Source organism: Panulirus ornatus, chromosome 37, assembly GCF_036320965.1.
Source record: "Panulirus ornatus isolate Po-2019 chromosome 37, ASM3632096v1, whole genome shotgun sequence".
Taxonomy (NCBI): Eukaryota; Metazoa; Arthropoda; class Malacostraca; order Decapoda; family Palinuridae; genus Panulirus; species Panulirus ornatus.
The window spans coordinates 21,122,532-21,149,515 of NC_092260.1; the positions used below are offsets into that span (position 1 = coordinate 21,122,532).

Consider the following 26,984-nt stretch of genomic DNA (forward strand, 5'->3'; position numbering starts at 1 on the left):
GACGTCACCAGAATGTCAAGAAAGATAAAACTTCGTAAATTGTACTTTCACAAGGAGTAGGCTTCATCATTGTATCTAGTTCAATAAATTTGCTTTTCATTAGGAAGAAAATGGAAAAGTATCCGTGGACTATCATTATTTATTTTTTTCCCCCAATAACCCAAGAACGGGAGCCAACACTATCCATTACAAAATAAGGCTTGTTAGGTTGAATAGATATATCAAGTCACAAATCACCATTGTGTCGGTGAATCATTTGGACATACAAATGCATGAGTTAGCAAAAATAAATCATTGTGTAAACGAGTTTTCAGAATACTACACTTAAAAGAAAAAAAAAAATCAAATCCCGTTCGCTATAATAGAAGCGATGGAGTTAGGCAGATGGTGGCCGAGAATAGAGCTAGGATCACGGGTTTGCCTTCGCAAAAGTGCGGCTCATTTGGCCGGGGGTTCCGATATACACACACAGCCTGGATGGGTAGCGGCTGGCTGGGCTGAGGTTCTGGTGGATGAATCAAGAGGCGTTTTCTCTCTCCCGCTCTTAAGTGTATGGTAATCCGGATAGAATTCACATGATGCATTTCCGACTTTCGCGCCTTTTGTTTACAAACAACGCCTATTACCTTTTTTCCCCTGTAAGCACCGCTTGGTTTATTTCTGATTTCTATGCGTTTCTGCATTGTGCACTTTTCACTCGTCGTGTATTTGCGTTTCATACGAAATTTGCGTATGTTTCAACCGTAATTTGTGTGCCTTTCATCCTTTCTCTGTGCGCATTTGTAACTTATTTGTCTGATTTATTGTCAGTCGAAGTAAGGGTTTTTGAAAAGCCATAGGAGTTATGTTACTGCCTGAATGTCCACTCCATCTTTGATCAAAGCGTGTTTTTAAAGTTGTTTAAACATTCTGAACCTTTACAAAGCTATGAAAAAAATGAATGTAGAATCAAAGTCAAATTCCGCATTTCAAGACGCCTGTATAAGCGAACTGGCCTTTGTATTTAAACAAGGGCCATATATACAGTGAGACAGCTTGTAGAGTCTTACAATTATCTTGAACTCCTGAATTAAGGTGTTCAGGACCACTCGATTCTCGGTTATAACTCGACGTTTGACAGACTTAATGATCCTCACAGTCTTATTAAACAACCAGCCAAACCAACTGTACATAAAACGTACGTCAAAAGAAGAAAAGCAGGAGTGTGTCTTTTTTATTCATCCTTCTTACAGATGCTCCCGGTCACCGAAACAGCTGAGCATTACTGAAAAAAAAAAAGAGAGAGAGAGAGGCACGAGGAACAAGCCCTCATTTCTCATTCCGTTACGATTTCCTGCAGTTTTCCCAGAGAGCAGTGAGGCTGCCGCAATAAACCCCTGTAACAAAACGTGGATCCTGTGCCACACTACTTATGACGATGCTCACCCAGGCCAAGTTATGGCTCTCTCTCTCTCTCTCTCTCTCTCTCTCTCTCTCTCTCTCTCTCTCTCTCTCTCTCTCTCTGCTGGTCCGATCTGACGTGGAAAATATAGAGCTTACGCTGGGTAGAACACGGAAATACTCAGATAAGATAAAGAATGAGAAGGGAAAGGAAAGAATATTAGTGGATGGAGCTAGAAAAGGAAAGAAACAAATATCTATATAGTGAGAGAGAGAGAGAAATGATATGAAGGAAGCGAAAAGACAAAGACATATAGATTTAAAACGAAAATGTAAGCTAAAAAGGAAACTGGACGAGATAACGATGCATAGTTTTATAGCAAAGAATATAACATCATCATAAGAGATGTAAGCCAGAAAGAATACCAACATGTGGTACGCATAATCATCCATGTTAACGATCCAGCATTTCTAAAAGACCAACAGCATCAGAGAAAACGAAAAGGTAATATAATCCTGAAATTCATCTGCTGCCCTGATACAAAACCATGATTATAGTTCATCTAGCGAATCATTTCCTCAGAAGCTTTTAACTCGCAGAGGTTCGAGCACCAATGGCCTTGGTTAAGAAGTACACAAAGCGTCTCACAATGTGATCATAACCGAAGCCTCGCTGTCTTCGACGTTAGAGGATTCCAAGTCTGGACGGCGAGGTAAGAGAATGTGCGTTGTTAGATTAAACAGTTTTCAGTACCTTGAAGGTTATTTAAAGCCAGATATCGCACCATACATTAAAGTTCAAAAAAGAAAAAAATTATTTAATGTTAACTCATAGATACATGATCAATAATCAGACCAGCGTTCTCTGGAAACTCTGGGAAACACTAGGAACGAATTACTGCCATTAATCTAGCACAGCCTAAACGAAATAAGGCCAGAGGGCCCTCCGTTAGCTCCGAGCCAAAGGTAGAGGGATAAAATACGGTGCATAGCTTGGACGGAGCGGTAACTTTGGCACCAATACCTGAACTCCCTCGTGCAGCCTTTTAGCAAAGGAAACTTTGTGAATTGCCTAAGGTTTTGGGAGGGAATAAAGTCGACGTATTTCTTGCTCTGCCGCATTGTACCTCGTGGGCAATAGTTCATAACGTTAAAGTTTAGAAGACGCCGTAATGGCTGCGAATTAATCTGTGAAATGACTTCGAAACTACAGATGAGGGGGTCATGTTTTTTTTTTTTTTTAAGTATTGCTATGGGTGTTTTGAGATCATCTTGTGAACAGTTTCCTGAAGAATTACATTCAGTTCTTAATACAACCAAAAGATTTCGGGAAACAGATGTCCATTTGCGGCATAGGATTATGTTCCCATGACAGTTGAGGGAAAGGTTGTTTTCCAGTTTTAGACGTCATGGATCATATTAGGACGATGATATAAGCTCCTCAAGGTATTCTCCAGTTCTTTCCTCTAGAGCTGATCATCTTTAAAACGAAGCTCGCCTCACTGGTATACGGTTGCGAGGAGGGGAAGCTAGTATAGGAGTGTGACCCGTTTCTGATGTTTATTCCGTTGGGTTTAGGAACATTTCCTCTCCCTTATAGAATTTCTCTTGATCGCCAACCAATCCCACGGGCTCTATAACAGACACCCACCCACCAACCCTTCATCAAAACCCTGCCACATTCTTCACCTCGCTAAGCGCTTCCCTCCAGGCCACAGTCAAGAAAGATGCTAGTATTTCTATCTCCAGCAAGTTGGACCCAGGACACAAGTAAACGAGTAAAAAAAATAAAGATGTACGAGAACAAAGCTGTTCGCAAAAGATGTGAGACTAAACAGGAGATAAACAAGAAGTTAGAGGTTTGAATAGAAGGTGAATGTGAAATTCAACAAAGAGAAAATTAGACATTAAACCAAAGAAAGGAAGAGTAGAGTAAACCAAAGAAAGGAAGAGTAGAGGACGGAAGTCTATGTAGAAGATACGAGTAGCAAATAATAATAACACAGGCTCGAAAGAAGATGCGAAACAAGCAACACCCACGAAAAACATAGATAAGACACCACAATTGTGAGAAAGCAAGAGATAAAACGAAAGATTAAGCAACAGACACACAAGAGGTTACGCGAATGGACTACCGGACAGGAGACGAATTGAAAGTAAACCATTACACAAGCAACAAAGGAAGAGACAAAACAAGAGCTCCATATTTGATTTCGGAAGTAGATTCCTGAAGCCACCTTGGGCCCCAAAGTGCTCAGTATAAGAAAACATATTCGTAAGCAACACTTAAAAAAAGAAATTTGGGTAAGATGTGGGCCACATACATAGTGAGAGTGTGTGTGGTCTTAGAATTATCGCTACCATCTGAAGAAGGTGTTAAAGATTTTTCGGTAGGTGGATGTAACGTTGACGACCTTAATGACCCTGGCAGTTGATAGGCATAAACCCCAAACAGCCAACCAATCAGGGCCAAATACATAGTGAGTGTATATGTAGCCTTAAGATTATCTTTATAAACGGAAGAAGGAGTTACAGACTTTTCAGCTGGTGGCTAGAAATTGACCTTGACGGCATTAATGATCCCTGGCAGTCGATAGGTCAAAAGCCATCATAACCAAGCAACAAACATGATATAAACCAATATTGGTTATATAGACAGAGATGGCGTGTATGGTCTCGGAATTTTCTTAAAATACGTGACGTTTTCTTTTATCTAATTACCAGTTATCAACTTGATGTTGACGGCCTTTAGTAACTCTCCCTGGCATTTGATCGCCTTATAGCTCAACCAACCAACCCCTAAATACAAACGCTCCTGAAATATTCGACACGCGTATCACTCTTGACCTTCTCCAAGTTAAATAACGTGTGGGACCTCACTCGTCTTCTTGTTCTCAAAGTGAGCAAGACTGGATAATTTATCGGATGCGTGAACGAAGATTTGCCTGGAACCTTTGATTCATAATCAATAGCCTCTTGCATGCACAAGGAGCCCACATCCGTATATAGCACAGGGTGAACAATGCAGGCCAACAGAAAATGAGTAGAAATGATCTTGTAAGTTTTGTAATGTACGTCTGATGCGTTTTTGGCTTTTTAGTAATCATATAACATTTTATAGCCAGATTTGGAGGCAAGGAATTCACAAAATTATGTAGTGATACGGATTCTTTTTTTTCCTTCTTATTTTTAGATTGAAAATAAAAATATAGAAGTCCTCTCTAGCATTTCAGACCAGAGCATTTTCTCTGGAATACATCAACTCCCTCTCACCTCTTTTCGGCCGCACGCACCATCAGCGTGTCCAGCACTCCTCACTCTCTGCGGATAATCTGAGGCCCGAGTCAACTCGGCTTCACTTGGTGTTCAGTTGATGACCAGAAGGGGCAGTACAGTGGAAATCATATCATCATCAATAACCCACACAGCGCGTTGCTTTCTATGAGGCTTTTGTGAGGAGTTGCGGACGTGTGATTGATGAGAAATTTTTAAAGGAAATGTTTTGCACAGAAAGATGAGTGTTCTCTGGAAATTTCCTTTGGTTTTATTGTTTGTTCTATGCAAAATGTCGGAAACAGTTGCACAGCCTCTTTACAGATATTGTAAGAAAGACAGGACTTTGTCATTAGAGTAATTGATTATTTCGATAGATTACCAAATTGGTAAGGGCTTGGGACTGTATAGATTACCAAATTGGTAAGGGCTTGGGACTGTATAGATTGCCAAATTGGTAAGGGCTTGGGACTGTATAGATTACCAAATTGGTAAGGGCTTGGGACTGTATATATTGCCAAATTGGTAAGGGCTTGGGACTGTATAGATTACCAAATTGGTAAGGGCTTGGGACTGTGAACTAGTGTAGTACTTGTCGAAGCTAGAGATAGTTGTCGAATTGGTTAGTCCTGTTTTAACCTATGATCCTTCAGGGAAAATACGAGGAAATTTTTACCTCATTGACGTATAAAGGATACAGGAGTGGCGACAGACCTTGGGTAAGTTGCTTGTTTTTAGGGACCTAAGTCCTGTGAACGGCCAGTGTCATTAAGGTTGACAACGTCAGGTTATAACTATCCATCGATATCCATCCAGTGGAAATCATTTATCTATTATCGTATCAAAGTGTTACAAAAGTTACACATAATCATGGGACAATTCTTTTTTTTTCTCTTTTTTTTTTTACACAGATGAACGCATGACTTGTGTATGGAGTCAGAATTAAGTTGAACACTAAGAATGATTTTTGTGGTTTAAACTTTACGCTGACAGCCAGCTCTGTTTATCGGCCATATATATATATATATATATATATATATATATATATATATATATATATATATATATATATGGCAGTATATATATATATATATATATATATATATATATATATATATATATATATATATATATATATATATATATATATATATATATATATACTAATTTGCATAGAGCACTAGTCTAAGAATGTATTTAAAGGATAAATGAGGACAGAATGCCCTCGTCCATCGGCCGTGCTTTTACCGCCAGCGGAACAGACGGCCGAAAAACAGAAACCTTCCATTTAAAGTGTTTAGGATCAGAGGGGAGGACCCTCACCGCTGGCGCCACGCTGGTGATCCAGTGGTACCGGAACGCCGCTGGGGCCGCCGACGGCCAAGGGGCGCCTTGTTCCCGCAGGCAAACGCGGCCTCCTCCTCCTCCTCCTCCTCCTCCTCCTCCTCCAAGCATCCGTCTACGTAATGTCTGTACACAACAGAGGGAAGTGATGAGAGAGAGAGAGAGAGAGAGAGAGAGAGAGAGAGAGAGAGAGAGAGAGAGAGAGAGAGAGAGAGAGAGAGAGAGAGAGATCCATCAATGCCACCCATTGTGGCCAGACTGGATGAATTATGGGACCTAAAGAGTTTATAGTTAGCGAGATGAAACTTCCAGTGGTTAAAGTTTAGCCACCGTCCAATGCTGTTGTGTGAAGTTTTTTTTGGGGGGGATGGTTCCTATTTTCTCCGTTTTCGTCTGGACTATATAATGCTCTTCCCCTCCTCCCCCCAAGTGATACAAACGGTCTCATAAACTCACCTCCCAGTGATGCCGTCGTCATAAAGGCGAGAATCCCCGACAGCACCGCAGGACGACGGACCATCTTGAACGCTGCTTCACTTCTCATGAATCCTCTTGCCTTTGAGCTCTGACTGACTCACTGGTGATTGTTCCATTCCTCATATTTTGTTCGTTTTCCTCATGGCACCAGCGAATGACTCGCTGCGATGCTCAGGGCAGTCGGTCGTCTCGTCTGCACCATCTCCAGCTATTGAATCGGATTCGGGGAAGGAATCGAATCACTCTTGAATCAGATCTGTTCCAGAATACACCGGCGTCGAGTCAGTGTCTACGATGATGCACAATAGCGCTGATACGGGAAGTTTTGATGGAAACAATAAAATAAACGTCTTCACATAGAAAGTCACCGAAGAAGACCTGATGAAATTCACGAATTGCTATGGGTTTACGTCCAGGGGAGATTCCACGTCTTGGGTTCGGTTACCGGTTTCAGATAGGAAGTGTTGACTGACGCGCGAGATCCAGAGGCTGTCTGTAAAGAAAAGAGAAGCCATTGTTAGCTTAGTCTTAAACGTGTGTATCAAAATTCTTGATTTAATTGTGTAATACATAATTGTATTAATGTTCTTCATAGCAATGAAACATTCTTGAATATATTTATGAAAATTCTCGATATGATGATGTGATACATAATTGCATTTATGTTCTTGATAACGATTAAAGTCATTATCAGTTCCTTTATATCGTGGCAAGATGGTAATTTTTAAAAATGTAACTTTAACTGTATGGAACTGTGATTAGTTGAGTGATGTACGAGGAACGTATGTGCACTCTGAGCATGTATGGTAGTAGAGAAATATCTGGAACAGCTGAAGTTGTTGAAGATTATTTGTACCCTGGCCAAATTTGACGGTCTGAATGACCCAAGCAGACGATAAGCAGAAAGTCCAAATACCCAACCAAGCAACCAGTAAGCAAGCAACAATGTAGGGCCATTCCCGCGGTCAGTGTGTGTATAGTCTTAAGAAAAATCATGAACCACATGAGGAAGATTTTCAAGTTTTTTTTTTCCTTTACAGAATGTTGTTGTAGGCTTGTGTGACCTAGCTGTCGACAAGCTTAACTCAGAAATTAATGAGCCAACCCACCCACCAGCCAACCATGCAATGTTACAGTCCTGGTAGTATTTTAGAGGCTTGATAATCTCGTAGTGCTCATGATATTTAGCCATATTACTGGAAATACCACTGGGACAAGCTTACAAATTACATTAATTCCCCACCAACAAGGTATGCCTTTCGCTGCGACCCCCCAAAAATTTTTTTTAGTGTCATGCGACGGTTGTGAAAGTGAGAAATTCAATCCAACAGGCCATCATAGTCATATCACTTTCATTGCTATTTTTACAACTAGTCGGTCAGAAATTGAAAGTCGGAAAGAAATTGAAAGTAATGATAATCTGGGAATCTCAAAGTCACCTGTTATTGGAACACTCACTCAAACCCCAGGTAGATAACTATTTTTTAGCTCCTTTAAACATTGTCTAGATGTGATCTTGTACTGTTTTCAGCCATTGTTTGTTGAGTATTACTGAATATCTTTTCATGACTTAGTCTCTTAATGCACTATGGTAATTTCTCTGTCTCATCCACTGATGGTGACGCGATGATACATGTAAAACGTTTGGAATAAACAATGTTGCTCGTGACGACCGTAATGAGGGTTATCATCGTGAAGATAAGGTTCCTTTGGAAGCTCCCCGTGTCTGAAGTACTTTACGAACACTTTACGATCTTTTGTATTTTCCATCGTAGTTCTTTTCTCTTCCTCTTTGTTTTACCTCTCCCCACATTCTCTTTTATTTCATTCCATCGTCTCCATGCTCTCACTTCCTCTTCCTCCTCCTTCTCTTCCTCTTCCTCCTTGTTTCTTTCTTCATATTTACTGCACTTCACCCCCATTCATCACTTACTCTCCTTTGGCCTTCCTCTCCCGCTTCAAATCATCATCCCCAGTGGGCAAAGCTTCTCTGCCCCTCTCCCCTCCATCCAATCCGCCTGGCCACCCACTTTCCTGCACATCATAGCGACGGCTGGTAATGGAATCAAATCCCGTGTCAGACGTGCATGAATATATTTGTATCTTCCCTGTGCAGCTTTACGCATTATTTGCTCTATGATTTCATATCGCAGTATCATATCTTCCCCCGCCCCTTTTCAACCGTGTATGACGATCATTGTGTCCGTCTCGGACGAAGAGTTTGAAGGAGTAACTTAAAAGATGCAATGCAAGTTATAGAACGGTATCATAACCCTCGCCTTGCCGGGGAGGAAGGCATTGTCGGGGGAGGGGGGGGGGGGGGGGGGACCCAGACCCAGACCCAGTCCCAGTGCGTCTCTGGACCCCAGTGCGTCTCTCTATGTCTGTGGGTCTTTTGTGTCCGTGTCGGAGCGTGTCTTTGGACTGTACGAAGGAGAGGTTCCAGACGCACGATCTACTGGAAGATTGCTCACCTGGTAATCCATCTTTCCGAGTCGCATACCAACTTTCGGTGTTGCTACACAAAGGGTCTTTCAGTCACCAGACGCAGACGTCGCACTTTTATTCCGCACTGCGCGGGATGCGCGTACTCACTCATCGCACGTTACCTTGTGCGATGGGAAAGGTGCGCATTGAATCTGGTGTCTTGTTTAGAACTGATACATATAGATTGTTAGCATTGAAACTCAGAAATATTAGGAACGTTTTTGAAACACTTACATCCAAGGGTTCCCTTTTTCTAGAGACTGCGTTTTTAATTATGATTATGATGTGAAAGCAAAGAAAGAGTATCACACACACACACACACACACACACACACACACACACACACACACACACACACACACACACACACACACACACGTATGATTTCCACATAATCCAGTAACCAACAAAATCGAGAGTGGTAGTCTGTGAGACCAGAACATTGCCTGACTCTTGTGAGAGGACGCGTCTGTATCCAAAACAACAGTAAAACCCAATCGACAAGCCCGACTGAACCACTTTACTGCTAAGGATTTCCCAAGTCCCCCATGACCCCCTCGCAACCAAGAGATTCTTATATTCATTTCCTCAACGCTGATGGAGACGTGTATGTCTTAGGAAAAACTATTGCTTGAGTTAAGAGCAAATTTAATTATTCTTTTTTACGAGTAAGAATTGATCCAGAAGAATCTTACAGTTATAGTCTCCGTAGAGCTTTAGTAGACGTAACGCGCAGTGGATGAGGAGCTGCTGCTAGCCAGTCCACATGCCCGAGAAGAAGATGGACCAACGCAATACCAACTCCGTCGGGATGTCTTAAGAATGATGAAGTTACAGAAAATTGAATATCTAATGTTAATGCTAGTGCAGTTGATGCTTTATTAATCAGAAAACATAAGCCAACAAAGTAGAATATATATATATATATATATATATATATATATATATATATATATATATATATATTATATATATATATATATATATATATATATATATATATATATATATATATATGTATATATATATATATATATATATATATATATATATATATATATATATATATATATATATATATATATATATATATCCCTGGGGATAGGGGAGAAAGAATACTTCCCACGTATTCCCTGCGTGTCGTAGAAGGCGACTAAAAGGGAAGGGAGCGGGGGGCTGGAAATCCTCCCCTCTCTTTTTTTTTTTCTTTTTTGATTCTCCAAAGGAAGGAACTGAGAGGAGGGCCAGGTGAGGATATTCCCTCAAAGGCCCAGTCCTCTGTTCTTAACGCTACCTCGCTGTCGCGGGAAATGGCGAATAGTATGAAAAAAAAAAATATATGATTTTATAATCCCGAGTTCTACTCAGTTTGGAGTGTACAGGCTTAGTGCTTCCCACAGACGGTCCTTCAGTTAAAGAGCATCGGCTTTTTGTGAGTCACTGAACCATCGTCTAAGGACGGACGTGGTCTTTCATGAAATATAATGTTTCCCGATTCGCTGCTTCCAACTAAGTCAGTAATGTATCCGGCAACGACTGGCAATGAGCCAGCTGCTGCCTTGTCTGTAGAGAGGATCCATCAAGCGATGACGTCACATCTCAGACTTGCAATCTATGATAAGAAATTCTTACCTAAGGATTGGTCTAGTCAGGAGGAGGAGGAAGACGTGCGAACACGCCGTATTATACATGACCTGATCACTTAAGTCATCATTCATTCTAATGATGTATTCGTACTTTTTTCACACACACACACACACACACACACACACACACACACACACATATATATATATATATATATATATATATATATATATATATATATATATATCGTAGTAGTAGTAATAGAATGAGTAAAATCCACGGAACAATTCATGCAGTTATGTACTTTATAGGACTTGTTTAGTTAAATTTGTCCACCCTACTGGCTCCACCCGAGCCTGTAGGGTAGATGAGGGACAAATTACCCGAACAAAATTGTCTGGCTTGATTGAAATATATGTTCATCACTACTGGCTTCCAAAGTGACTCTTCTCATTCCATCCAACAGTTGATCGTTACCATATACGCGACTCGCACAAACCATGCACCCGGCCAAGTTCGTGTTCGTCATGCATACTCCTGGCCTTGTATATATATAGGTTGGTTGGTCATGTGGACCCAATCTTTAGTCCCATCAAGTACGAAGGTCATTAAGGCCATCAACGTCAAGCTCCATCCACCCACTGGATGAGACGTAACACTCAGTTGTTGTGGATGATTTTAAGGCCACACGAACGCTCACTCTTGTTCGTGGCCTTGGCGAATGAAGTTCGTTACTCTATCAGCAGTTGATTCGCCGCATAAGCCTTGCTATCTATCAGCAGAGACGATTCTAACTTCAATCATTGAAGACAAATGAGTACAGTCTGTGTGTTTGCTTCCCTCGTGGACATCACAAGCACAATTACTTTTGATAAAATGGAGTATCTGAGTTAGAGAAATATTACCAAGGTCGTGATGATAGAAGACCAACTAAGAATATACGAAAAAGAAAAGTAATTGATTTTCGTCATGATGTCCTACGTATAGCGAGAGGTTCCATCAGCCTCTGTGGCATCGTAGTCTTGTATGATGCGAAATGAAAAGTGTGAGAGAGTCCGCGGAGTAATGTAAACAATCGGATTAGATTCAAGTGCACGATGGACGATCGGTGCGCTGTACCATCGCAGCGGCGTCGGTAGAGGAGGACTTATATTTCCCCGACATCCTGATAATTGCACTGTAATTGGCTCTCCGGATTTGCATCGAGATCTTCCGACTTTAGCGAACAAGTGGCAGTAAAACGCATTCGAACGAGTAATTACGCCACGTAACAACTGTAGCCAAAGAAGCGCAAGACCCGCATTTGTTAAAACCATCGTGTGAACCTGCGAATGAAATGATACTTTTCGTATAGAAAAAAATCATATAAGAAATACATGTGTGATGATAACGCTGTTATAGATGAAGTGACCTTCAGACCGAGCTAAAGAAAACGTTAACGGTAATGTAGATGATCCCGTCTTCACGCTGTCCATTCCAGTACTCATCAAATTTACGTCGGCAACCTGTAAATTTGCCGAAGTAAAAATGGATGATAACTTTCTACAGGATGGCGGCCATTAGATCCCAGAGCTTCACTCGGAAATACTGAAGTTTTACAGTTGTTGGCTGGAGGACTATCGAACCTGCTTAACCCAAGGCTAGGAGATCTTAAACGAAAATGGAGCCTTAAATGGTTGTCTTCACTAAAAGGAACCTGCGCCCTAACTTTAATATATAGGAAGAAAGCTTGAATAGTGCAAGTTACGCGTTCCATTAACTGGAAAATATGCCAAAAATACACGTTTAACGATTTATCTTTGAGAGAAAAGGATTTGTACAAGTATCAGTGAGAACTAGTCCACTGGTTTTTGCTAAGGAAAAGTTCTTATTTTTTGTTCTTTTATATATATACTTGATCACCGTTTCCTGCTTTATCGAGGTAAGGCCAAGAATAGACAAAGCCACAGATCCTTATCCACAAAAAAAGGTCCCACAGACCTTTACATGGTTTACCCCGGACGCTTTACATGCTCTAGTCCACTCCATTTACAGCACGTCGATCCCATTATACCATTCTGTTCCAACTTATAGATGCCACATTCGAATCCATCTGTTTCTCTAAGTATTTCTCACACATCCTTTAAAAGCAAAGACCTGATCCACACATCCTCTACCACTTCTGAAACCACACTGCCCCTCCCTAGGTTGATGCTTTGTACATGCCTTCACCTCAGTCAATACCCTCCCGAACAATTTACCGGGTACACTCAACACAGTATATATATATATATATATATATATATATATATATATATATATATATGACAGATTCTTGTTGAATGGCCTAGCATTTGCAAGCCATCAAATAGCAACATTATAGAAATGCAATGACCATTATTACTTTCAAAATTGCCAAATTAAAACATCTAATATTCAACTTCCTGATTTCAAAATATTGGCGCTACAGTCATTAGCGGAAATACCTACCTGACTCCCCGGCTGTGGTAAACAGACATTACAGTAAATCGTTGGACACACTTTAGCAATTACAGGCCAGGAAACGAGAGGCCATCGGTAAATAAGTGACGCAACTTGGATGGGAAAGTTCGGATTATTAGCCAAAACCGCTCGAATTTTAACGCTGATAATACACAGCTTCCCGGGGATTTTACGAACGTGTGTGTGTGTGTGTTTGGGTAGACCAGAATTCTATACAGCGGCATCTTCACTTTTTCAATGGCTTTTAGTTGATAGATACTCACTACTCCGCTGCAAAAAGAATATATATATATATATATATATATATATATATATATATATATATATATATATATATATATATATATATATATAAATAAATCATTTATCACTTCCAAAATTTCAGTGAACGGTAGTAGAGGTTGGATAAACGTATGTTGATATCTTTAGATCTGATGTTCCCCCTACTTCCTCCTCCTCCTGCTCCTCCTCCTCCCCCTCCTCCTCCTCCTCCTCCTCCTCCTCCTCCTCCTCTCTCTCCCTCAGTCCCGGGCTCAAGAGTGGAGCGGGGGGATAAGGTAACTCCTCTCTCTCGGTAAGCCTGATGCAGTGTTTCGCATAAAGACTGAGGCGTTTTCTTGAATCCGCCACTTTCCACTTTTCCCTATAAGTGACCCAGTCCATTTGGCTTCGGGAACTGGAAAGCAACTCTTCCGTTGGCGCAGCTTGGACGATCAAAACGTTCAGTGTTCCTCGACGAATTTTCGATATCACATTCACTTTTGTCATCGGGACCTTATTCACACGGGAGTGCAGAGCTGGAGGCACAACTTGCGATGTTTTGATCCGTTAGCCCGGCAAATGTCAAGACCTAAGTTTTCTAAGATATAAAAATGCAGATAGATTGCTGGGCCAGTCTTTGATTCCTGGATTAGGAATGACCGGAGCTCCCACTGTGTATCAATAAATAAATGACCTTTACGGATGTGCCATGAATCGCACGGTCTTCGCAAGGTGCAAAACAAAGGACAGACGAATACATTTACGTTGCGTGTCCAGGGGAAAAAGAAGATAGTTATACTTCTATAACATAACTCTATTGCATCACGACCAGCTTATCCATATATATATATATATATATATATATATATATATATATATATATATATATATATATATATATATATATATATATATAACCTGTTTAAGGTGTATCTATTAAGCGTCAAACAGTAAAAGATTGCCGGTAACGCCATGAGATTTGCACACGTTTTGGTACATACATATTTATTTGACTTGTATGTTAAGAGTTCTGGATGAATGAGTAGCTGCTAAGTAATAATATACCTGTCAGTATATTAACTTAAACCTTCGATTTCGACACATAGGAAGCGCCGCACAGCCACTCTCCATATGCAACTGGCTTACGATATATATATATATATATATATATATATATATATATATATATATATATATATATATATATATATATATATTAGGAATTAGGAAGAAGCACTCCAATATGTGAATCTGCTGCGTGTTTTAGAAGCTATGACTTTAACGAGGTAATGGAGAATATGTTAAGCTTCCCTATTAACTCGTTTTGTAAACATAGGGAGAAGGTAGCCCTCTCCTCTCACCCCAGTGATATATTTAAATCATGGGTGTTTATGGTGCAATCCTGACTACGTTGGGAAGTCAATGCTTTAGTTAAAAGTGAGAGTGGGGATCAACACCTTGGTTTATCATTACGCGCTAACTCTCATTTGAAAGATCCGAGTTTTTTTCAGCTGTTGGCGATTACTACAGCAGCCATGATCATCCACAAATCAAAGAGGATTTTGTTCATATGTCTGTATGTACAAATGAACTTCGTGTAATGGACTCTCTGTTTACACTGAAGGAAAAACAAAACAAGTCATAGATGATGATCAATCCTTTATGTACCTATATATTGTTCAGTAATTGTTTCAGTGATAGTCTCAATCTGTTATAAAAGGAATTAGGCGTTTTATATATATCTTAAATCTATGAGATTTATCCCCTCTTCAGTCTTTAAAGATTCTGTGTGACTGTATATATTTGCTTTATTGTATATGTTGACGTGAATTGTCTTTTGTGTTTGAATGCATTTAATCAGTTAAATTTGTATTGCGCGGAGAGGGAGTTTTACACTCGTGGATAACCATCTTTTGAACGCTCCCTAATTATCGTACGTCCTTTCAATCTTGTGTGTGCTTTCCATATATGCCACATCCTCTTTCAGTTCACTCCATTCATCCACCATTCTTACGTTATAAAAGTACTTCTTTACATCTTTGTAATAATTTTTTTTTTCTTGCTTGATTTCATGTTACATCCCCAGGTTGTCCTCGTCCTACTTCCTTCGAAAAACAGTTCACTGTTTACATCATCAGTCTGGTTTTAAGACCAGAAGGTTATGATCGGGTTACCCCTCACTCGTGTCTCTCCCATTGTGGACAAATTTGATGCTTTCAGCCTTTCCCTGTAATTCATCTGCCTTAATTCTGGTACCATCTATGTTCTCCATCTCTGTGGACTTTCTCTGTTAACTCATTATATGTCTTCCTAATATGCATATTCTAGTTATGGCTTTATTCAAGATATAAACAGCTTCCTATTTCCTTTATCCGTTTACTTAAATGCTGTTCTAGTATTTGCCAGGAGAAATTTGGTCTCCTTTACCATTCTCCTTATGTGGGGTTCTGGCGACAGGTTAGGAACAGTGTCGAATCTCAAGCCCCTTCTGAGACATGTACTGCTGAAGCTTATTTTCCTGTGTTCATATTGAGTCCTCCTTTCACTGTGTCCCATTCAATCGAGTTGAATTACATCAACCACGTATCGGACTTGCTTTAGAATCTGTCCAGGTCTCTTAGTAAATTGATGCAATCCTCACTTTTTACTTCCCTTGACCTTTGCTTCCTCGGCACGCATTCAAGAAGGAGTCCAACCCACGCAATCTCCTCGAAAAGTTTATATCTGCTGATCACTCTGTACCTCTCGTGTGTGTGTGTGTGTGTGTGTGTGTGTGTGTGGGTGTGTGTGGGTCCAAGTGGGTGGAGATAAAGCTATGAATAATTTTCTTGATTGTTGAATGGAGAGGAGAGTTTTGGGTGCTGAAGAATTTGGAAGTTTGTTGAAGGATTCTTGGGAGGTAGGTAAGGAAGACGAAAATAAGAGAAGATAAGAAAAGGAGGAAAGTAATATGTCCCACGGCTCAACCCAGCTGCTCCATTGTGTATATAGATATATATATGTGTGTGTGTGTGTGTGGATCAGAGAATTCTCGGACGTGGAACGTTTATCTGTCGCTTATTTGCCGTTAAAGAAAGACAAATTGGAATTAAACCATGTTTAAGATATACACCCAAAAAGTGCGATGTATTCGCTGGCAGACATTATGAGTTTCAACGGAAAACAAGAATCACTTGGGTATTATACTATAAGGTGTAACTAATGATGTATCATCTAGAGTTACTTCGGCTGTGGTAAAATGCAGCTGAGTGAGTACTCAACGAAACAGAACAAAACTAGAGTAATATCACTTAGAAAAATAGATCAGAAGAAAGTAACAGGAAAGTAACTAGAAGTAAAGAATAGGGTAAGACACACACACAAAAAAAGAAAGATTACATAACTTTAAAAACGAAAAAAAAATAAATGTCTTTATATTCTAGAGAAACACATGCAATTTCTCCTTATATTTGTATCTGTTTTGGTCCCTCAGTAACTGCTGAAGGCCGCATGCCCTAAATGTGCCGTCAGCTGCCAAGCTTTGCGATATGGAATGATTAGATTGTGATTTGATTATGATTTAAAAAAAAAAATAACCTGCATTTTTTTTATAAATATATAATCAGAATATTCTATTTTGAACTATGCTGCTGCCTCATGAATATCTGTAGTGAAATTTTATTCTTTATTTTCTATGATTTCACACACACACACATACACACACTATATATATATATATATATATATATATATATATATATATATATATATATATATAATATTCCCGGACCCCGGGAAGCTGTAATACCTACAAAGTATCGTTTCATTTTAGCAAATACACTTAACGAATAGTAATATCAGTCAATCCACTTGAACCTAGGGGTGAAGGGGGGAGGACTGGTCTAAAGTTAACTCGTAGAGAGACATGGGGTAAAAAGAAAATCAAGAACCTGGAATGTATCACTGACGTAAATGATCGAGAAAAAAATGTGACGTAAGCTCGTTGCTAGATGAAATAATTACAGCTCCCACCAGCTAATGGGTCATTCTGCCAGACTCTTCATCGTACGTCAAGATTTGAATATTGTACGAAATCACTGTAAAGAGTGGCGAAGTCTTGTATTCCCAGTGGCCCCACAAAGCGAGAGAGGTTGTCGCCGTGCAACAACGTGGGACCCTCGAACGCCATACAACTTGCATGAGGCCTGTGATTACGGGTTGTATATTTCATAACCCATTTCTACGGTCAACTAACCCACCTGTCAACAGCGCCACTCTTCTTTCTTTCTTTTTTTCCCCCCCTCCCATGTTGTTTATTCATTCCTCCACGATACCTCCCATTTACGGTGACATTCTTCTATAAACTTTACCACACGGGGATGTATTTCTTCTATTCCGGCGCCTTCCTTTTATATAACTACGTGTTTGTTATTTGCCCAAGGGAGCGTATCTTACTTCATTTCCAGTAACGTTTCTGATGGCAGTGACAGCAGCACCCAGCAACGTGTCGAGGGAATAAAGTGCTTTTGGTATATGTGTTCGTGTTTGGTATTCCAGTGAGCCGGGTCGCTCGTGTGGGTCCTTTTTCCTAAGGGGTCCTGTGTGCACCGCACCGCTTCTCCACCGCCCGACACCAGTTTCGCTTGAAGCCCTCACCCTCCTTGACATTCCTCCGTCAGTGTGAGGCCGGAGAGTCTGTGTCTCCTGTTAACCTCACGCGCTCGCCTCAGAACGAACAGATAGATGTTCGCGGCCCTAAGTCACCCTCCTTTTGGCTTTTAGTCCCGTGAATAAAAAAGTGTTCAGAGGATCAGCCAGATTTATCAGCCGTGATCTTCAAGCGAAGTCTTCAAAGTATTCATTATGCATATCATATTATACATATTCGCCATTTCCCCGTGTTAGCGAGGTAGCGTTAAGAACAGATGAGTGAGCTGAAAAGGGGACCCCCTTCTCCGTTCCTTCTTATATATATATATCTGTATCTATCTATCTATCTATCTATCTATCTATCTATCTATCTATCTGTCTATCTATCTATCTATCTATCTATCTATCTTCTTCGACGAAGCTTCACTCCCAGTGATACAGCCTCGCCGAAGAATGACTTCACTCGCGTTATATCCTCGAGCACGCATACAGGTAACACACACACACACACACACACACACACACACACACACACACACACACACACACATTGACAAATAGATAGATAGATAGACGAACAGATGTTACTAGACCCCATTTGTCAGTGGTTACGCCGTCAACTGGGATTTACTGAGGACATCCATGGGGGGAACCTGCGACTTTGGGACGTTTTCTATCCCGCATTACAGCATTTCCTCAGATTATCACTGGCTCGGGATACACTCAATGCTGTCATTGGTCACTGAGTTTATTTGACCTCATGTCAGACGCGAAAGTTCTAAAACCTGAACTTTGCGAACTGGACCTTCTGTTTCCATATCTAATTTTCTCTTTCCTTTTAGCAGGAACAGTTGACAGTTTCATGTTCAAATGATTATTAGTGTCAGATATTGCTTTACTTATCTCTTGAGCTGAAGAATTATAAGTGGCAAACTTAAATGGAATAATTGGATTTATAGAACAAATATAATCCTACTTTATATACAGGACTGTTGTGACACGAGAAATATTAGCGTTGAATTGTGAGACTTTATGTTATCCTTCCAACAGAAACGCATGGTTGCTCAAGATAAAAGGCTGAAATCAACACTACTTCGTCGATTACTTGAAGTTAAACCTCTTTGTTTTATCATCTTGAAGCAAAAACGTCGATTACTTGAAGTTAAACATCTTTGTTTTATCATCTTGAAGCAAAAACGTCGATTACTTGAAGTTAAACCTCTTTGTTTTATCATCTTGAAGCAAAAACGTCGATTACTTGAAGCTAGACCTCTTTGCTTTATCATCTTGAAGCAAAAACATCGATTACTTGAAGTTAAACCTCTTTGTTTTATCATCTTGAAGCAGAATCTACAAGAATACAAGATCGTTTATGTTTCAAATGTTAACATCATAAGGTCTTCGTATGATGAATGTTGGTTGGGTTGGTTGGTTGAGATTTAGCTAAGCCTGTCAGTTGCCAGGGGGTCATTAAGGCCGTCAACGTAAGCTACAATAACCACCCACCGAAAAAGGCTTTAACACCTTCTTCAGGTGTTGAAGGTCATTCCAAGACTTGTCACTATGCCTGTGACCCATGACGAATGTTCTGACAAGAGTAAGTGGCCATTGTAGACTACTTAAGTCGTGACTGCTGTCTTGTGTAGCTACTACAGTGCCCATGTTGCCGAGTGTCAAAGTATTCTTACACGGGGAACCGAACTATTTGATTTATTCTGTTTCGTTACATCCGACATGAACTCTTCAACATAGCTCGATCCTCTCACAGACACGGCTCGATCCTCTCACAGACACCATCTGTTTCTCCTGAGCATAATTCCATTCTTCCGGAAAGACAGAGAGAATCTTCCGGCGTAAATATTTCATAGATGCTCATTTTTTCCAGCTGTGTGAGAATTTTTGAGTTACTCCTTTTACTGATTAATACGAGTCGTCCTCCTTGCCTACATGCGATTGTTTGTCCTCACCTTCAGTGTCTTTTTTCACGCAAATGTCGTGCACGAGCAAGGTAATTTACTAGTAATCCACACAGAGCCACACTCGTTTTCCTTTCGCTCGGCATTCATTTCTTCGCAGTAATCCTCAGAGTCTCCTAATTTTCTGGACTGTAGCGCAGTAGCGTTTTCTTTCTCTCTAGGGCACACTCATTAGTTGTACATGGATGGCTCTCAAATCATTAAGAGGCTACTGAAAAAAAAAAAAAAATGCCCTTATCTAGCTAGTACTCACCATTACGAGTCATTTTGACAGTAATCTCATCTGCTCATTCACGAAATGATTTCCACATCAACTGGCTTAACGACCCTTGACACAAATCCTATGTGGTGTTTGAAAAGTCGAGATGTGTTGTCCTTAGGAGAATGCTTCGTAGGTCACGCTCACTTTGTGGCGTTTCAAAGTAAGCTGTTCACATATTCTTGCCACACTCTCTTGTGCTTGCTTCTTCAGTTCAAGGTACTTTTGCGTTAATTTTCAAATCAACTTGACCGTCAATCTTACTTACTCCCATTACCCCTCATTATCGACAGTTAGATTCAACTGATAAAGTTGTATATATATATATATATATATATATATATATATATATATATATATATATATATATATATATATAGGCAAACGGTAGCAGACCGTTGGGTCCTAACGAAGCTGTTTGTGACAGAGGAAGAGATCCTAAAGTCATTGATTGTGGTTGGAATGGAAAGCCTTACAGATGCAAGTGTGCTGAGAGGAGCAGCTGGTGTGATGTCTGGTCACTTCCTGGTGGAGGCGAGAGTTTAAAGGTTGTAAAGGCTTTAAAAGGAAGAGGAAATGACATGGGTGGGAATAAGGAAGTGAAAGTGAGTGAGTTTGAGAAAGAGGCTTGTGCGAGGAGATACCAGGAGAGATTGGTTGAGGAATGACAAAAGACAGGAGTGAATGAAACTAGGAAATTGAACAAGGAATGGAAGGCATTTAAGGAAGCACTGCTGACGTGCGGAAGAAGTGGGTGCATGCGGGAGATGGGATGTGGGCATGTGGGATGAATAGAGGTACATGGTCGTTACCTGTGAAGGAGTGCGTGTGACTGGGAGATGTAGAGGAGCAAGCAGGAGGGGGTCAAGAAGAAGGTGCTGAGGCTGAAAAAGTAGTCCCAACGGTGCTGTCAGCATGCAAGGCGTAAGCAGTCGATAAAAAAAAAAAGTACGGAAGAGAGTGAACGTGTTGGAAGGGGAAAATTTTTGTGGATAGTGATATGTGGAGAGAGGACGTTTCATGTGTGTGAGGATGGTTTATCGAGTGAAAAAAATGAAAGAGTTAAAGACAGTGGTGTATTGGTAAGAAGAGTATTTCTAAGAGGGCTGAGGAAGGCGCGCTACAGTGGTCTTTGATACATGATGAGGACTAGTGAGGAAAGACTGACCAAAGTGTAAGGGGAAACCGAGAAAGAGATGGAGGGTTGGAGCGAAAGATGTCTTGAGTTATCGGATCTGAACATGGAGGAGGGTATGAGGCGTGCATGGGACAGAACAAAGTGGAGCGAGGTCGTATAGAGGGGCGACGTGCTGTGAACGAGCTACACAAAGGCATTTGAAGCAGTTAGGAAAAACCAGGGAATGATCCACAAGGCTTGGCTATCGATAAGAGACGTATATGTCGTTGCATTAAACATTGCAGGTAACATATAGAAAGACGGGCCCGACCGCATGGGTTCGAATCCTGAGTACGGCAGTCGGCCTGCAACCAACCCAAGTGTTCATCCTCCCCCTCCAGGCTAGCCGGGTATGTCTTAAGTGTGTGTGTGTGCTTGTAGGAGTAGAGACATTATACATATATACAAAATAATATAGATACAGAGCAACCTGAGAGAATTGTTTGCATATATTTTTTCTCTTTTAAATCTAGGTTTTTCATCTCAAAATCCTTTGCATTATTATTTTTTTTTCTTTTTTGCTCTCTTGTTTCCTTTGCCCGTCTACATAGAGTGAATTTATATATAAGGACAAACGTCAATATCCTCTTGATTTTCAAACATTCTCTTACGTAATCTCAGTAATGGTGAAGTATCCCCTACCCCCGGCGGGCGCGAGCGCGGCAACCAACCCATCACCCTAAGACAGCGGCCACTGCCTCTCTCCTCCAGCAGCCACTCATCACCCTCACCCAATAACGCGCCAGGTGCATTACTAGCCCCTCTCAGTCAGGCTCTAGGACTATACCGCTCCTCTTAACGTTGCGATCTAGGCCGTAATGAAACCTACCTTGTAAATACGGCCGCATTGTCTGCCTGAATACGTTATTAATGCAAATGCTTCCTCTACCTGTGCCGGGCGTTAATGAAGGAACGAACGTAATCCTACCGACTCAATCTCTGGGAGCTGGCAGCTAATACCCGCCTCATATTACCTGTTATTCTCCGGCAGTAGCCACTCACCTCTCGCCCTGGAGGTGATAAGTATTCTCGCAGTGGATCCTCCACAACGTCCTTAGCCTCAGTTAACTTGCCTTTAGCGTAAACACTTTCCGTAATCATGAAATAGTTATCTTTGATGTGTGTGTGTGTGTGTGTGTGTGTGTTAGTACGGATTCTGGTTTAATGACCGCGTATTCCCCCCCTTGCTGACCACTAAATGTGAAGTGACACTATCTATTTCTCTGTTCAACCACGAAAAATAAACATACGTGGTCTACTTCTCAATCACTTTTTTTTTTCTATGGAGAAATGTCACACGGAAGATCGCAAAAAATATGGAGAGATATTTGTGGTCTGCAAAGTACTCGTATACCGTGTAGATGTTTATGACTTCTGCAATATATCTTAGGATATTCTGAGAGCACAGTCTTCCCCGTTTCTCTGCAACTCGGTAGAGTTTACGGAAAAAAGAGGAAACTGGTGTGGCTGTCCAGAGGGTGTGCTGAATTCTTCCCAGGAACTGCCAAAGCAATTTCCAAGTTTGGATGTTATTGGATTTAATGATTGCAGGCGTTGGCTGCTGGTAAATGAGGCGCAAGTAAACACCATGCGCGAAGAACTGTGCATGACTGGGTTTAATGGTCCTCGACTGTTTTAAGTGTTCGTTGTAGCATAACTTACAAAATGTACTTCAAGCGGCGTATTACAACACTCATGCCCACTTACAAGCGCCCAGACACACACACACACACACACACACACACACACACACACACACACACACACATCTTACAATAAAAATCATATTTCTTTCTTATTCAGTATAAATGAAAATCTTAATATCTTACGGAAATCCAGCAGACTATATATATATATATATATATATATATATATATATATATATATATATATATATATATATATATATATATATATATATATTGCGTGTATTGGAAGGCGAATAAGAGGGAAGGGAGAGGTGAACTAGAAATTCTTCACATTTGTGTTACTTTCCAAAAGACGGAACACAGGAAGACCCCAAATAAGAGATTTTTTTATCCCCTTAAGGGTCAGTCATCTGTTCCTGACGCTACACGCTACATCACTCATGCGGGAAATAGGGAATACAGAAAAAAAGATACACACACACACACACACACACACACACACACACACACACACACACACACACACACACACTTCATACTTGACCGCCGTTTTCCGAGTTAGCGAGGTAGCGCCAGGACCAGACGAAGAAAGGCCACATTCGTTCAGATCTATTCTCTACCTGCCATATACAATGCACCGAAACCACAACCCTCTGTTCACAACCAGTTCCCAGAGACCCCTGTATACCACATCATACCCATTCACTCTATCCCATACACGCCCTTCCTCCATCCTCCTACATGTTCAGGCCACGATCACTCAAAATCTTTTTCACTCCATCCTTCCATCTCCAGTTCGGTCTGCCGCTTCTCCTTTTCCCCACCGCTTCTGCCACATATAACCTCTTTGTCAACCTCTCCTCAGTCCATCCCTTCCATATGTCCAAACCATCTCAGCACACCATCTTCGCCTCTCTCAACCGCACTCTTTTTTTTTTTACCACACTTTTCTCTTACCCTTTTACTGCTCACTCGATCAAACCATCTCACACCACTTATTGTCCCCAAACATTTCTTTTCCAACACATCCAGCCTCCTCCACACATCCTCATATATATATATATATATATATATATATATATATATATATATATATATATATATATATATATATATATATATTGAAGTTTCAGTCATATATATGTTGTCAGACATGAGTAGCGTCAAGTGATGGTGAGTCAAAATATGTCCGGTGCAAGTTAGATTCACAAAGCATCTCTGTTCATAAGGTCAACACCGTGAAACGAGGAGGGACTCGTGTAATCTCTGGATTATGGTTGGGAGACTGACTGTTGGCTTGCTCGCCGGGTTGAAGATTACAGATAACAATGTACGTTCATAAGTGTTCTTATCATTACGTTTTACAATGTGTTCTCTATTTCATTCGTGATTGTCTATTAGTTACTTTTATCATGGAAATATGAAGTTAGTGTATAGACGTTACTCTTATAAGGTTTTAATCTAAAGTACTATAGCGTTCGACATACAAATCCTTTGAGTGCGCATTATGATATAATTAATTTCCTCCAGAAAATCTCTCGTTAAGTGGCTGCATGGTGGATCCAGGTAGATCTGGACAACAAGCAACTTGATGAGTCTTCTGGTACTTAAATATCGCCGTAAAACTTCCCCATATAACCTGAACCCGCTCTTGCTTTCCTTTGTCAAGCACCCTCCTTCCTGTATTATTAATTAATCTCCCTTTCTAAACCCCTGCATTCCTTACACAAACTCGTTGTTTCAGCAACTTAATAGGATTAAATTATCATTCATTTCTTTTTAATTTCTCTGTTACTTGCATGTTTCCCTTGTGATCTGTGATGAAACAAAACATTAGAAATGTCATATCCCCTTTTGCGCTCAAAATGAAATAGTTTAATATAACTTACGTAGTTTCATGAGCTTAAATAGACATCACATTAAGGCAAATATTTCTCTATCTTCTGATCGAAGATAACTATGTTCTTTCCTGTATTATATAATGATACTCCCCAAGCCTGTGTAGTAGCAAACTCAAAATATGTCTTACTCGACTCTACTGGGTATGCAAGGCAACTTCTTATAGCCCCAGCAAATTTACGGTACGACAGTTATGGTAGAGTTGAAGTTTCTCACCACGTGGACCTATGACACTGAGGTGCCAGACGCAGACCAGTGCCGCTCGATTTCCTACGTAAGGCAAGCTACTCCAGCACTGAATAAATCAATACCAAAGCTATTTTTTAGGGTTTTGAAAAAAAGAAAAAGTTGCTGCTTTTTTGAACTACGTAAGATAAACGAAATAACTAAGGCAACACCACGGTACTTAGAACTTACATGCAATATAAATGGATATTTATTTTTTTTTTTTTTTGCTTTAATAGTTCTCCTCTGTATTTCCTATTATGGTCTTTCGGGTTCTTCCGTTCGAGGTTTCTCTCTACCTCCCAGTCCGTCCAGTGGAACAGTCACTCTTGACCCGTGACTAACAGCATCAGCATACTTTTTCACGGGCTTCCTTGGGAGGGGATGGGGTCGCTCTGTTGAACCAACTGAACTGTATAATCCTGCTGTTAATGTGTGTCTACCAGGACGCGTATGTGCGTATGACTTAAACGGGTGTTGTCGGCCTGTATGGCTTTCGTTTGCTTTATGTCCATTAGATTTTTAAACAGTGGAATCATTTTCTTTTGGTATAAGGTGGTGTCTGCCACGAAGCGCGACAGTGATAAGCAAGCAGTGTCATATTATACAGACGTAGTCACAAAAAGAACTTGCATCCATGATTTACTAGTAACATAACTGCTTATCAAACTGTAATCAGCCCAGTCTTTAAAAGGTACTTTTTTTGAAATTATATAATTTGTAAACATAAAAAAAGGCAGTGGATATTTGGAAGAAGGACTGATTAAAAAAGAAAATATTGAATAATGTGAAAAACTAAAGAAACCAGGATTCCTATACATGCCGTAAACGACAGAATTAGGAAAAAAAAAAGATCGTACATCGGAAATTTAATCCAGTTTCCATGTATAACATATTACCAGTTATCCGCATTGGCTAGTAATCGTGAACTCTGGATATCTTTTGACAGCATAGCCCCCCCTCCTCTCCCCCATCACAGACACACCACGAAGAGCCGTGTTGTGTGTCTTCGCAACAATCTCCTCCCTCGCACTGACACAGGAAGTTCAGCTATGTGTGAAGCGATGATGCCTTACCTCCCTCGCCCGTGTAGCTGCATGAAGAACAATCTCTCCCTCGGTCACTCGCTCACACTGTGTTGCTGGGTTTGGCACTGTAATCAGTCAAGTGCTGCTAACTAGCTGGACTCTCCGTCCGTCACATTCGAATATGTCGTAATCACTGCTGCAAAAATTAGCTATGATTTCTGTATGAAGAAACTTTCCGAAGGTCTCATCAGTCAGCCATAACAAGTTGGCCGGTTGATGCACCTTGAGTCTCAAATTAACACCAGTGGTATTAGAATAACTTTGTGGTATAGACAAAACCTGAAATCCTTCGCTCCAATTTTTTTGGTTGAGTGGTTGCGAGAACGCGCCGTAGAATTACAATCGTTTAGTTTTTTTTTATGAATACACTATTTGGTAAATCATTTCTTATCTTTAAGATAAAAAAAGAATGTAATTACTAAAAGCGTTAACTCAGGATAAGGTTTATACTAAAGTATATCATGAGCGTTTCGGATTAAGGTTAAGCAAGTTGTGAACGAGTTCCAGTGAGTGGCGCAGGAGTGAGGAGATGCGTCCGCTCGCTCTCGGCGCTGTACCACAACTAAATGGCTGGCTCCCTCTCACCCCTCTAACTTTATGTCATAGAGTCTGGCCACACCCACGCGACTTACATTCTACTTCTTTCTCCAAGTGAGAGTTTGGTGATGAGATCCAGTACTTAGGAACACTTAAGATATTCAAATTTCATGTCGAAAAAGTTTGGATTTGATCTTGTAACGGGATCTTGTTTTTCTTTTTGACACGACGTTGGAGCTTTCGTCACAAGGTGA

General features: G+C 40.5%; 1 protein-coding gene across 1 annotated transcript in view; it reads right to left on the reverse strand.

Annotated features, from left to right (window-relative positions):
* The window catches only part of LOC139760568 (lachesin-like), a 52,944-nt gene extending 26,208 nt beyond the window's left edge, over nt 1–26,736 (reverse strand). Inside the window, exons 1-2 of the mRNA XM_071683918.1 lie at nt 26,182–26,736; nt 6,454–6,967 (exon numbers count right to left, since the gene is read on the reverse strand). Of these exons, the coding sequence (XP_071540019.1) occupies nt 6,454–6,541 (88 nt within the window). The 5' untranslated portion in view covers nt 6,542–6,967; nt 26,182–26,736. The remainder of the gene's footprint in view (nt 1–6,453; nt 6,968–26,181) is intronic.
* Between the last annotated feature and the right edge of the window lie 248 nt (nt 26,737–26,984).